At 37.3% G+C, this 15,296-nt stretch overlaps 1 protein-coding gene across 1 annotated transcript in view; it reads left to right on the top strand.

The window, feature by feature from the left end:
* Window positions 1-1,579: 1,579 nt before the first annotated feature.
* LOC308083344 (uncharacterized protein) overlaps window positions 1,580-15,296 on the top strand; it is a 29,223-nt gene continuing 15,506 nt past the window's right edge. The window contains exons 1-5 of the mRNA XM_080425638.1: window positions 1,580-1,753; window positions 3,529-3,626; window positions 4,309-4,371; window positions 11,575-11,712; window positions 12,861-12,978. Coding sequence (XP_080281764.1) covers window positions 1,634-1,753; window positions 3,529-3,626; window positions 4,309-4,371; window positions 11,575-11,712; window positions 12,861-12,978 — 537 coding nt within the window. The 5' untranslated portion in view covers window positions 1,580-1,633. The remainder of the gene's footprint in view (window positions 1,754-3,528; window positions 3,627-4,308; window positions 4,372-11,574; window positions 11,713-12,860; window positions 12,979-15,296) is intronic.

Raw genomic sequence — 15,296 nt, 5'->3', positions numbered from 1 at the left:
ATCCATATTGTATGACTTTTTGTGGTGACTTGAATTGGAGAACTTATTCTTCTTTTCCCTGAGAAAATATGAAAATACTTTTAGACTATATTCAACATTAATCATTAAGAGAAGTGATTTCTCCCCACTTTGGGGACATGTGACTTTTCTATGTGTCTCATTAAAACCATGAGGGGTTACGGTAATTTTCCACCATTTTAGTCCTACTGCTATAACTCAAAACAAGATACCACATGGCATGTCTACAAACAGAATTCTAATGGCTTTTCTTAAAATTGTTATTCTTATTTATTTAGATTCTATAGGTTCGCTGATATATCACAATAACAGATTCTTATAAAATGAATCTATGTTGGTGTATCCTCAACCTCAACAAAAAATAAGATAAGAAGCATGACATACCTCACTGCCTTCCAAATATTTATGTCCAGAGAATGTGACTTCACTGGGTGTCGGTCTCACCCTTTGCCTTTTTAGCACATATAACAGTTGACCATAAACTGGACACAGCCACAACATGTATATTTTCATTACTAAAATGACATAATACAGAAAATAGATATGAAATGCAAAGGATTGTGCAGGTGTTAGAGTAAGAAAATTAAACATTATAAGGGTTGCTTAACATATGCAAGCGTAATTATTATATAAAGTTTTGTCTAATTAGTATTATGATATTTGTTTGTTTTAATTGGTCATATTAGTATTTTTATTGTGTTTGCACTGTTGTTCTGTCTGTCGGTTGGGTGTCAAGTGTTTTAAGCAGTGCTAACATATCCACTTATATTATAAGCGACTATATGGGCTTCTTTTTCTGTAAAGTCGCTGTTTCTAAAGCTTACCATACCATATTTTCATGTCAAGGACCCCCATTTTCATGCCAATGAAGTATTACCAAGGGAAGGGTGAAGGGTTCTATTTTGTTGTATTGTATAATTGTGATATGGATCTCCCTGGGTCTGAAATAAAGATTGAATTTAATTTAATTGAAACCTATGGAATTCTATTGGAACTTTGGAAAATCCTATAGGATTCTTATTATAGGATTTTCGAAATCCTATAGGATCCTATTGGAAATTTTGAAAGTCCTATAGGATTTTTTGACTAGGGAGTGGTTCTCAAAAATAGCAGATCTACAAGCTCACAGCACATCTGCAATTTTTTAAATATATTATTGAAAAATCTTGGAAGTGTTTGACTTAAAAATATATATTTCTTTTTAACACAAATCTTCTCTTCTGGGAGTCCCTGGCACAAAACATTTTCAGATGGGGTTCTGCGGCCAAATACATATCAATTTGGGGGTCCTTGGCACAAAAAGGTTTGAGAACTACTGATTTAAAAGGCATTAAAGAATCGGCCTCAGGTCTTAATGGGTTAATATGTTGTGTGTTAATCCACCTGTTCACGCTAAGAACTATTCAGTGTCACGCTTGGCCACTAATTATGCGGACTAACTACCCAATTCTTTATGGTTGTAGCGATCTGGTTCTTCCTGTTCAGTGAAGTCAGACTGAGGCTTGCTACTTAACCCTTAAACCACAGAGCTGTTAACAGGTTAAGCAAGACACAAACAAAGACACATACACACACACACGCAAACCAGGAAGACTCACACACTCACCAGTCCACCATGGAAGCAAGAGCCGTTCTCTGCATCTTCTCTGCCCTGCTGGGTAGCACGTTGAGCCAGGATGCGTTTTACGGTCAAAGCGCCACTTACATGGTCCTGGCAAAGCAGGAAACGTTTGAGGTAGGTTTTTACATTCAGACACAAAATGACAAATCACTGTGACGGTGTGAATGTACACTCTGAAGTACTCGGATGTGTTTTCTTTTTAACTTAAGCAAAGGCAGTGGTGGAAGAAGTAACGCAAAAGTACTAAAATGTTTGAAAATAGCAGATCTACAAGCTCACAAGCTTGTAGATCGGCTATTTTCATAGCCTATTTATAAAATAGGGCTGAAGTGGTTAATGTATGTTTTATAATATAATAATTTATATCAGCAAAGTAACTAGTAACTAAAGTTTTTAAATAATTGTAGTGGAGTAAAAGTACAATATTTACCTCTGAGGTGTATTGAAAATTGGAAATACTTGCTTTTTTACTATACACCACTGAGTAAAAGTAGCAATACCAAAATCTAGAAATACAAAAAAAAAAGGGGGGGGGGGGAGTAAATTGAATCACTTGGGACGTGAATTTAAACCAAAGGGCTTATGGTACACAGATACTCTTCCTTGCCACCATGCTTGTGGGTATGTTATGATTCATATCTGCTTTGGCTGTTATTAGGCTATTTAAAAAAAAAAATATATATATATATATATATATATATATATATATATATATATATATATATATATATATATATATATTGGCTACTGTAAACAGTATTACTTATATACTTAGCAGTATAAGGTTACTGTAAAGCATGGGTCTTCAACATGAGATCCGAGGCCCCTAGGGGTGTCCTCAGAGTTACTACAGGGGGGCAGCCAACTTTTTGTTTGCAGATCTACAAGCCACATGCTTGTAGATCTGCTATTTTCTGCGAAGAGGTTTGGTGTAGAGGGGGAAACAAGCGTGAACAAAGTAGGCTACAGAACCAAATATCAAGTCTGTATTGAGGACTAAGTGGATAAAAGTCTGAAAATGCATATTAACATGAATCTAACACTGATGACAGTGCTGTCAAACAAGTCTATGAAGCTCTGTGAAATCTATGAAAAAGTTCTGCAACATAATCTTATACAATATGTAGTGGGGGTCCCTGCTTCATCTCTCTCTCAGCTAAGGGGTCCCTGCTGTAAAGCAATTTAATTTGATTTGATTTATTTAGCAACATGTTTTAAATAGTACAACATAGTTTCTTTTAAAGAAAGAGGCAAGAAGCCCAAAGGCCTTATGCATACCGCATATGCGTACTACGCTACATGATTACTAATGACAATTAGCCAACATGGTTGACGTACATGATTATTCCAAAGCCACACTGCAAAAAAACACTGAGTGCCGTGCTATGAGCGTGTATAGATCTGCAATTTATTTTTGAAAAATCATGGAAAATTTGTGCAAATCTTTAAATATATATATATATATATATATATATATATATATATATATATATATATATATATATATATATATATATATATATATATATATATATGTTTAAGTGAACATTTTTAACTCCGATCTGTGCTTCTGGGGGTCCCTGGAAGATCCCCGTCCTTGACATGGAAAATTTGGAGCACCAATGATACAGCAACATACTGTTTGGGACCCCCATCTCAAAATATTCTCTTCCAGGGACCCCCCAGAAGCAACATTTTTAGTTACAAATATATATTCAAAGATTTGCACAAATCAATTCAAAATAAAAAAAAGCAGATATACAAGCTCATAGCGCGGCACTCGGTGCCACGCTATGAGCTTGTATATCTGCTATTTTTGAATAGCCAAAGAAATCTAAAAATGTAAGTTTAATATGGAGATAAGAGGTTTCTTTCCATGCACGTGTCAGGTGGTGTCGCATCAGAGGCAGAATGGCAGAGGAAGCTGCAGTAACCATAGCAACCCTGCAGCCGTACAAACAGACCAGGACAGCTCTGCTGCAAACAGGTTATTGCAATTTCTTACGTTTTTATTTTAATTGCCTTTTAATTTCCCGTTACTTTTCAATTTCAGTTTGGTTTTGATTTGTTTTTGAAGTGGGTTTGCTAGTTTGGTTTATTTATATGTGTGTGTGTGTGTGTGTGTGTGTGTGTGTGTGTGTGTGTGTGTGTGTGTGTGTGTGTGTGTGTGTGTGTGTGTGTGTGTGTGTGTGTGTGTGAAAAAAGCTTAGTTTTAGTTGGTTTGTTTTGGTTTTATTTATTTTTATTATTTTATTGTAATGTAATGTGGATTAGTCATGATCCAGATTCAACAAGGTCAGAAAAGTTACAGAAATAGCAGATCTACAAGCTCACATTGCATCGCAAGTTCTCGCAAAACGTTGTGAGCTTGCAGATCTGCTATTTTTGCTGTCTTTGACGATCTTTTTGACAAAGACTAAAACCACAGACATATTCTCTGTGCTTTTAGTTAAAGTTTTTGTTCCTTCCCGATATCGATTCCAATGCCCACAACTTGCGTGGAAATACTCAAGTAAAGTACAAATACCTAAAAAATTTACTTGAGTAAATAAAAAAAAGTACTTAGTTACTTTACACCACTGATTTTAGGCAGTATCGGCATATTTTCCGATGCTGGTATCGGTATCGGAACAGCTGTAATAATAACCTTGCGGTTCTGTTCTCCACAGGTGGTGCCAGTCAGAAGGCAGTGCTTCAGTCACCATCCAAAGCAACACATCCTTCACTGTCAGGTACCACATTCACCTTTCTGTTCATTTGTTTTGTCTAGATTGAATGGATGCATCTTGAGTGTTATTGACAGAAATGATGCGGGCCAAAAAAATTCAGAAAATATGTCAATTTTGTCCAGTGGCGGGGTTGTCGCTATGGTCATGACAGGGTTGTGACAGGGTCATGACAGGGTCGTGACCGAGTCGTGATGGGGTCATGCAGCATAGTAGAAATTGCTGTAAAGGGTGGCATGCACACACACACACACACACACACACACACACACACACACACACACACACACACACGCGCGCGCGCACACGCACACGCACACGCACACACACACACACACACACACACACACACACACACACACACACACATTATGTGATTTATTATCGGGTGTGTAAGGCATTGTTCTACAAGTGGTGTGTCCTTATTCAGATGGCAAATGCATTCATTCAAGTGAAATATCAATAATGATGGACCTGGATGCTACTGTAGGAATATTTTTTCTTTCAGCTGCTTTCTTAGACTATTGCATCAGTATTGCTGTCAAGTCTGTAGCTACTACTCATTTATGGCCCATTATTTCTACTCTATGACCCATTCACAAACCTGTCCCTCCATGTCTGAAAACATGATAGACAAGGTTGGATTTGCTGGGGGGGCATGGGGGTAAAGTCCATCCCTCCCCCCCCTGTTTTATCCCTGCTTCTGGCCAGCCGGAATGTCCTTTTGATATATAACCAGTGGTGTAAAGTAATTGAGTCCATTTGCTCAAGTACTTACAGTATGTAAAGTTTTGAGGTACTTTGACTTTACTGGAGTATTTCCAATTGTCTATACTTTTACTTCTACTCCACTACATCTCAGAGGCAAATATTGTACTTTTACTCTACTTTAGTTACTAGTTATTATTTGAAAACTTTAGTTACTAGTTACTTTGCAGATATACATTATTACATTATAAAACATTGTGAGCTTGTAGATCTGCTATTTTCAAAAATGTTAGTACTTTTACTTTTGGTATTTTAAGTACATTTTGATACCAATACTTTTGTACTTTTACTCAAAAACATTTACTTGTAACAGAGTGTTTCTACATTGCAGTATTGATACTTTTACTGAAGTAAAACATTTGAGTAACATTTGCAGCGCTTTGTGAGCTTTTATATTGGCTAGTGTTGCTATTTGATGTGATGAAGTATATAGGGGCTTTAGTGGTGAGGAAAATGTCCCTCCCGCTGTTTAGTTTTTACAAATGAAAGCCTGCCAGCATCAGCACAGGCCTCACCTGGGTTCAGCCAACAGGGAAGTAGAATGTTTAATCATTTCACAACCTGCGTATCGGTGGTGGAAGAAGTACTCACATTTGTTGCTTAAGTAAACGTATGAATATTGCAATGTAGAAAAATGTTTCTACTGAAATGTTTTTTTTATAACAATTGAAATCTACAAAGTAACTAGTAACTAAAGTTTTCAAATAATTGTAGTGGAGTAAAAAGTACAATATTTGCCTCTGAGATGTAGTGGAGTAGATGTAAAAGTATTGAAAATTGGAAATATTCCAGTAAAGTAAAAAATACCTCAAGTACTTTGTACTTAAGTAGGCCTACAGTATACTTGAGTACATGCACTTAGTTACTTTCCACCACGGCTGCGTATTGATTTCTGCATCATTTCCGGATGCCACTGGCTGACTGAAGATTGTAATGGAGGAACAGGCAGGTTACTATATGTTTAAAAAAACATGAAGTGTCTTGGTGAATGGCCTGCCGGCTGTCTGGTGTTTTTCTTTATATTAATTTGTACGCAAAGTCAATGGTTAGATCTCTGACTTGAATTTAAACTTCAATGCAAAAACCTTTGCAAAGTTAGGTGTCGCAGTGCTTCTTATGGCCAACAGAATGTCATGATGCATTATAGTCTACACAGGGTTGAATTTGTTCAAACTAAAACACAGCGGTAGGGGACATAATCTTAACCCCTTAAAATGGAAATTAAAAAAATAATAACTTGAATTTATATAGTGCCATTCAAGAGACCCAAGGGCGCTTTAGATCAACATAAGTAAATAAATACATAAATAGCCCTCTATACTTAGTTGTACAGTTGTGGAAATAGCTGATCTAAAAGCTTGTCGGTTGGCTGTTTTTTTTTTCTTTTTCATTTTTAAACATTTTTGAAATGCGCCCAAAATAAGCACTAGGGTTTTTGTGGTCAACATGCATTTTTTATTAAATAGTTAAAAATGGTAAGTGATTTTCCTTTTAAAATAAGTGTTAAATAGCTCTATATCCTGATAGCAATCATTGAGTGTTTGTTCAGTAACAGGAGTCTCTCCAGCCCTTTAAACAGAAATGTGAAATTGGGAGTGATGACACAAATAAATAAAATGACAAAATTGGAACTGTAACTATAAACTATAAAAGTTAAGCTGATACATGTGTACTTCCTCCTGATTTGCTGAAATGTGGCCACCCACCTGAAAATGTATTTTCTTATTATTAAAGAGCTGGAGAGACAGGGAGACCCCTGTTACTGAACAAACACTCTATAGCAAATGATTATCCGAATATAGTGCTTTAATCTTTGAACAAAAATACATTTGTTTCAACCAAAACAATATCACTTACCCTCCCTACCTTTAAATAAAGATATTATCAAACATAAACTTGCCCACCACTGGCACTACTGGTTAGGGCACATACCAAACAATGCCTGAGGAAAGTCCCTGGTTCACTTGTCAGGCCGGGCGGGTCATTTACTGTATGTCACTCCCCTACTCTCATTTACTGTATGTCACTCCCCTACTCTCATTTACTGTATGTTACTCCCCTACTCTCTCCGTATTTCACGCACGCATGCACAACATTTTTAGGTGCATGACTCTGGCACGCAACAAGTGTAAATAATTTGAATGACATGCTTACTGTGGACGACAATTGAATGAATGAATGGAATCCAAACTAAACTATTATCACTGTCGGACAGAAACCTCTCATATTTTAACTTTCAATGTATTTTTTTCAAATAAGGAGTGATTTCATTGTTCAAACAAATTGTTTCCAACATTTATAAAACATAATTATGCATTATTTATGAAAAAGCCAAATTATGACATAAGTAAAGTACTGTTATTTATTCCACATTATTTGAATATATCCAGCATTTGATGATCTATTGCCCTGCCTTTAATTATTATTATTAATTACTAAAATATTTTACAGTGCACATAATCCACAATCCATGCATGTTTGAGTGTAGGACAGTCTTTTGTCAATAATGAGATAATTACACATAATAGCATAATAACTCAGTATTCAGAAGCCCTACTTAAAGACTAACTAAGCTGGTAGCTCTGCATTGCTGAGAGTTCACCTAAATTAACACTCCACCTTTAGGGCCGGACAATTATATGCTGCACTCTCTTTCTAAGCTCTTTAGGTAACATGCATAACCTTAGCCTGGTAAACCCTCCCTCCGGAAATCTCAATTCCATTTCATTTCAGGAGTGAGTCTGGCCTGATCCGCCTGTCTGCAATATTGGCTGTGCTGGAGTTGGGCGGGAGTAATACCGTTGACTGACAACCCCTTCAGCCAATGATAATTTTTCCCCTTCAGCCAATCAGCAGTTCACCAGTCTTAATGTGACGCGACGGGACTTTTGAGACAGCCATACCCAAAATGGGTTGCCTTTTTCGGGTACAATGGTGTCACTGCCCGCCCCTACCGGTTCTCTAATTATTATTTTTTAAATAGGCTTTGTCATGATTAATTGACCACATATATGAAGTTAAACAACTAAATTCTATCCAAACGATATCTTATAAGTAAATTCCGTGCCTCAAAATAGAAGTTAGAGAGCTTTTTGAAGTAAAAAAATAGCGGAGAATTGGCCGCACATGAAAAAGATGGCTGCCGTTCGTGTTTTGGGCTCACTCGAACTCGCCACCTGATTGGCCAACGTAAGCTGTCAATCACAGAACAATGAGCGACGACGCTGATAGGCGCGTCCGTTTGGCATACACAGCCAATATTGCAGAGAGGCGGTTCATGCCAGACTCACTCCAGGAATCAAATAGAAATTAGATTTCCGGAGGGAGGGTTTACCAGGCTAGCATAACCTAGCAGTGGTGTAAAGTAACTACATTTACTCAAGTACTGTACTGTACTTTAACTTTTCTGTACTTTTCCAATTGTCTATACTTTTACTTCTACTCCACTACATCTCAATAGCAAATATTGCACTTTTACTCCACTACAATTATTTGAAAACTTTAGTTACACAGATTCAGTGTCCTTCTAATACACTGTTTTCTGGGGAAGCTTTCAAAATGGTCAGCAAGTTGGAAAGAAAAATGAAATTTGGGCACGGCCCCACCGCACTTTTATTTTACCTCTGGGGTCAATGCTTTGTTAATGCAAATGCGTGGATTCCTGGTCTTGCGGATTTTTTCCAAGAATCCACGCATTTGCATTGACAAAGCATTGGCAGATTCTGCCCCAGAGGTAAAATAAAAGTGTGGTGGGGCTGTGCCCTTACAAATGAAGTTGTTTGAAGATAATATGTGCATGGTAGGCCTAATAAATCAGGTAATAGGAATGGACTGTTTATTAGAATCACAGTACTGTATAACAGGTGTAAGACTACTTGTATTGTCAAATCAGTATCAGTCTCTTTGACCATGTAATTCAGTGGTTGCCCCATCTGAAAATATTTTGTGCAGATTTATGTGAAAAAAAGAAGAAGAAACAAATTAAAATGATTCTAATTTTCCAGATTGTAGATCTGCTATTTTTTAAATGGATAAAGTGGTTAAAATGATTGTGATGCTACATTAACTACTTTAGCTGGGGACCCCCCCCCCCCCCCCTACATTTCAATATTCTGCATCCCTATGACCTATTTATTTTCTATGATACTGTAACAGAGATGCACATTTTGAATATGTTGCAATAATCTCAAATAATTGCTATCATTATGTCATAATATTGACATAGTCATAGTCACACCGACACAAACAACATACCGGTTCACCACAGCCACTCCACGCTCACGTCTGGATAATACCAACAGTTAATACATACCAACAGTTAATAAATACCAACAGTTATAGCTTCATTGCTCCACCCACCATATTGTTGACTTCTCTTCATGCTAGCTTTCCCCAAATTGTTGCCCCTAGTCTTGCCCTAAGCATGTTACCGCCCTTTGGAATTACACATTAGGTATTTTGGTTTTGACATTCCATTGCCTTTAGAAGACAGAACTCTGACTGATGTTAAGAAAACAAAGCAAATATGCGGCACAATGGCTACATACCTTGTATTTCTCCATCGGCCTGTTGAACGACATGAACCCCAGGGCAGATTCTTATTCTGGGGCAAACATTAGCAGAAAATAGCCGATTAGGTGGAGGGAAATACTATTGATACCTGGAGGACCCCAGCCAATTAAGTATAAAGGGTTTAAGTGGTTAACTAAATGTTTTATTGTTATTGTCTTGTCTATTCGACAGGGACAATGCACATAGTTATTATAGCGCACCATTGCACTACAATAACATTTTCATGTCTTGGTCCCTGGGTGGGTGTTGGTGACACAAGAATCAGTCAACTCTTGTCACATCACAGGTTTACAGGTGCTTATTTGTTTTGTATGTGCAAGCTATACAGAAGGACAATGCAATGTCAGTTTCGATACTTCATACATCTCAGAGGCAACTGTTGTACTTTTTACTCGACTACAATTATTTGGCAGCTTTAGTTACTAGTTACTTTGCATAATTTAGATTATTACAAAACATACATAAATCACTTTAAGTCCTATGTTATACTTTGGCTATTCTAAAATAACATCTACAAACAAGCTCACAACACATTTTATTGTTGTGATGTGTTGTGAGGTTGTAGATCAGATTTTTTTTTTAAACTCACATTTTGGAAAATGTGAGTACTTTTTAATTTGGTTCTGTATTGTTGCCAATACTTTTGAATACTTTGAATACAAACCTTTTACTTGGAACATAGTTTTATATTGTGATATTGATACTTTTACTTCAGTAAATAGTACTTCTTCCACCACAGCTGACTGCAATGCGAGCTAATTTGGGACGGGTGAGAGAAATGTGGACTGACTGGTTCTCATTTGCTGATGGGAAAGGAGTGAGGCAAATAGGAATAATCATCATCTGAGAACAGGTGTGACTATTAATACACTGGAGATGATATACTTTATCTGGAATGAGGTGTGGGCAGTGGTGGAAAAAGTAATCATATTTTCTACTTAAGTAAAAGTAATACTGCAATGTAGAAATACTCTGTTAAAGGTAAAAGGCCTGTGTTCAAGCTCACACCACGTCGCATCGTGACGTGTTGTGAGCTTGTAGATCTGCTATTTTAGATCTGCTATAGTTTACATGATGTGAACATGCATGGTACATCATTATCAGACTTCTTGTTTATATCCAAAAATTACAGGATATACAGGTTTTGTAGCAATTTGTAGCAATTGTAGAAATATTAGACTTTTAGAATATTAGTCACATGTTCAGAATCAGAATCAGAATCAGTTTTATTGTCACATCACAGGTTTACAAGGTAAAAAAGTGGGTGAAATTCTTTTTTGTACATCGTTCCCATCGCAACGTTAGTTTCCATAGAAAGAAGAGGGGGGGGGAGAAGAAGAGGGTGGGGGGCAAGTGGGAAGGAGATCAAAACAAGAGAGCAACAGAAGGCCAGACAAGTTATCTACATATTACAAATTACCTGAGATAATAAAAAACTAAAAAAAAACTAAACTAAGGTGCCTGAGCATAGCAGCAATGTATTGTATACTGTGCATGTTATACTTATACTGTGCATGATAGACAATGGACGTTAAGGTGCTTAGAGGAAAAGGAGCACAATAAAAAAAAAGACAAAAAAAAAGTCAGTGCGTTATACAAGGGATTAAGGTGCAAAAGGTCAGTGCGTGTCCACCTAGAGTGGACTGACCCTAGTATAATCCGCAAGTAGCTCCATGAGGGAGTGCGACATGTTCTAATCATGTACACTTTACTTTACTTAAAAACATAGGGGGAAAAATGCCAATTTAACACAGAGGTGCCCCCCCCCCCAAAAAAAATAACTATTGCCCCCCACCCTCCTGACAGAGGCTAAAATGTCCTATGGGTGTGTGTATGTATAATAATGAATGTATAATGTATGTATTTCAGGGAGTCGCTGTGCTGCTGGTCCTCTAACGTCCACAGTAAGCAGACGTCAACGTTTGACACACAGCTGGACCTGGGAACACGCTCCGACACACACACCCTCAACAAGGCTCCTGTCACGGCAACCGTAGCAGCTTTAAGGTACAAACGTTTTACTATATATAGAAATAGAATAATATATGATAGATAGATAGCTTTTTATTATAATGTCCTGCACTACATGATGCCCAACCCGCACAGGCTTATAACACACTCACAAAACGTACATACACCAAGATACATCACAAACAGAATACATAATATTGATTGTCCAGGCTGTGGGTTATGGATACATCGTCCTCCAACGCAACTGGATGCCTTCACTATGCATTTTCCTATAACAAAAAAGTCCTTATTGAACAGCCAACTTAAAGGGATATTTCACTTTAAAAAATATTTTTGGGTCATTTTATCGTCTACTCAGGTTTTTGTGAGTGTGTTTTTGTTAGATTCATCGAAAAACACCCGTCCTTCGTTCTGGTGACTCATCCTGCCCTCCTAATACGTGAGGATTTCCAAAAGAAATATTAAAATGAAAAAAGTAATTGAAAAAACACAGTCTCCTCATGTATTAGAAGGACAATATCAGTCACCAGAACCAAGGACGGGTTAATCTAACATGGTTAAAATGGAGTTTGAAGTTACAATGGGTTTGTATAGGAAGGGGGTATGTCTGATAAAATTAATATCAAATATCTAAATACTGAATCAAGCAACTTAAAAACTGTCTGGGGTGCTCCCAAAAGCCCGAGTAAGCGATAAAATGACCCACATTCTTTTTTAAAGTGAAATATCCCTTTAACATGTCATGTGACATTCAAACATCCAAAACAAAGTTCGCCTTTATCTGTCCTTAATGCTGTTAGACATTAACAATGTATTTAGGACATTTTGAGATAAATACATGAGATGAGGGAGAGACATTGGACAACAATGATAATATCACTTTTAGGGTTCAAACTTCTCACATTTGTCTCATCAAACATCTCGAACACTCTAACCACAAGGCCACGGTGGGTTTTAAATAGTTAATGATTAATCTATCATTAAGCATGTTGTATTGTGTGGTTCATTGTTTACATCTATCATTAAGCATGTTGTATTGTGTGGTTCATTGTTTACATCTATCATTAAGCATGTTGTAATGTGTGGTTCATTGTTTACATCTATCATTAAGCATGTTGTATTGTGTGGTTCATTATTTATATCTATCATTAAGCATGCTGTATTGTGTGGTTCATTGTTTACAGGGTTCCTCAGAACTGTTTTTCAAAGCTTCCTCTCTTGGCCTACGACCCAGACGGAGACATTGTGAGATGTCGCTTTGCTGCCAATAACACTGTAGACTCTAATGTCACCATGGATGAGGTAATGCATTTCTATGTATCTCTCTACAACTGCAGAACTCTCTTTGTGTCTGTCTGTCTGTCTGTCTGTCCCTTTTATGCCCATGTATGGACGTTAGAGGTCTACAAGCCCTGAAGGGTCCTGACCAGGCCCGGTCTGACACGTTAATTTGGGCCAGGCTGGATCACGTAACATTATGCTCTACTCCATGCTGCATGTGTGTCTCTGCAATGGTAATGGAACGGAAGCCTAATAATAGCCTTGTGAACATTTTTTAGATGAATCTGTCTCACAGGTGTGCAGTCAACTAACTTGTAGTGGTAGGTGATTCCAGCTGGGAAAAAAGAAAGAAAAGCATTTCCTTATGGTAATAAAATAAAACATATAAATGTATGTAACTAGGAGAAAAGAAATAGCGGTGAAACAACGTTTATAGAAATGGTCTGTAATCGATTTCTTCATTCAAGTCTGGAAACGCCATGGCATCATGTCCAATAAGTGTCTCTCTGGAGGAGTTTCATTAGGCGATACCGCCCTCTTGTGGTCAGTTTGACGTGTTCAATTCCCTCTGCTTTTAGTAGCGTCTCATCACTGGCAGGAGATTCACTGAAATGCCATTGGGCAGTGGTGGAAAGTAACTAAGTACATTTACGTTCAAGTTCAAAGTACAATATTTGCCTCTGAGATTAGTGGAGTAGAAGTAAAAGTATAGACAATTGGAAATACTCAGTAAAGTAAAAGTACCTCAAAATTGTAAATGTACTTAGTTACTTTACACCACTGCTACTTCCTAGCATTCATGCTTCCAATAAAAAATTATGGAAAATTCACCATTGAAAGTAGGCTACATTTGCTAGTCACACATCACAACGGTTTCCAAATATTGATAATAATTGAACAAATTATAAGAAAAAGTTAAAAGACAATGCTCACTTGCATTGTAGATTGGGGTTGGAGTATAGTTTATTTAGTACAGTAATACAGTGATTCTCATCTTTATTTTCAAAGACTCCAAGTTTGATATGGTAACAGAAAGAGTGGGCACCTGAATTTAAATTGGCAATTCTTTCTTAAACATATATATTATATTGCTTGAACATTCAACAATTAAGGCTTAATATGTGTCATACTTTGTCAATCGTATACTTACTGTATACTGTACTTTACATTTACCAAATTATTTTCTTTTACATTTTGTGAAAAAAACAGAGGTGACCAATCTTCCTGTATTATTATTTTTCATCTATGTGAACCCAGTCTACACTATAAAATACTAAGAGTTAATGTAACTCTGAGAGTGTACAAATGGAACCAAAAGGACCCTGGACATTTGAACTCATAGTGCTCCCTGGGCCACAACTTGTGGCCACCAGTGTTCTAATCATACCAAAGTGACAATATGATCAAACATGACTGTAACAAATGTATACTGTTATTAACCTATTAAGACCTGAGGCCTCTTCTAAATCCTAACAGTTTTCTGAAAAACATAGGTTTCTATATCAGTGGTGCTCAAACCTTTTCATGTCAAGGACCCCCACAATTATATGTATTTGGCCGCGGACCCCTATCAGTTTTTGAGATAAACATGTGCGCTTTAAAATATACATATTCAAAGATTTGCACAAGTTCAAAAGATGACATTTTAGCTATTTTTGAATAGCTAAAATCTAAAATGACACAGAGGTTTTAACCCATTTAGACCGGGAAAGAATCTGTGTCATTTCTTTGGGCTATTCAAAAATAGCAGATATACAAGCTCATAGCGTGGCACAGAGTTCTTGTAGATCTGCTATTTAATTTAGCAAATCTTTGAATGTATATATTTTTTAAAGTGAACAGTTTTAACTCAAATCTTGGTTTCTGGGAATTCTTCAAATGTCTTCTAAGGGCGCGCTCCCACCAAGAGTTGGCTGGCCGCTGTTAAACGCAGGTTGTGCGCGGCCACAGTTTTTTGCAGCCAGCGGATTCTAAAAAACGGGAGTGTCGCGCCTGTCACTCACTTTCAGGACCCTCCCCGTAGCCCGCACTGCCTGCTGCCTTGAGCACCATGTTGCTTCCTGAGTCTTGAGACAGTCCGCCTTCCACTCACCCGATTGGACAGAGGGAGAAAATCGGCTCCTGCCTCCAGCAGTTTTATGCTTAGTCGCGGAGAGCAGATAAACGCAAGGTCTGCGCGACAAGCGGAAAAATCTGCTCTTGCGTGAATCAACGCATTTGCATTGACAATGCATTGGCAGATTCTGCAAACAGCGGCCAGCCAACTCTTGGTGGGAGCGCGCCCTAAATCCTATTTTTTTTTTTTTAAATGTCGTTTTCAGAGTTTTTCATGTCAAGGA

Source organism: Gymnoscopelus braueri (assembly GCF_963280865.1).
Source record: "Gymnoscopelus braueri genome assembly, chromosome: 1".
NCBI lineage: Eukaryota > Metazoa > Chordata > Actinopteri > Myctophiformes > Myctophidae > Gymnoscopelus > Gymnoscopelus braueri.
Note: the sequence above shows the minus strand (reverse complement) of the source record. Positions and strands in the feature narration are given on the sequence as shown.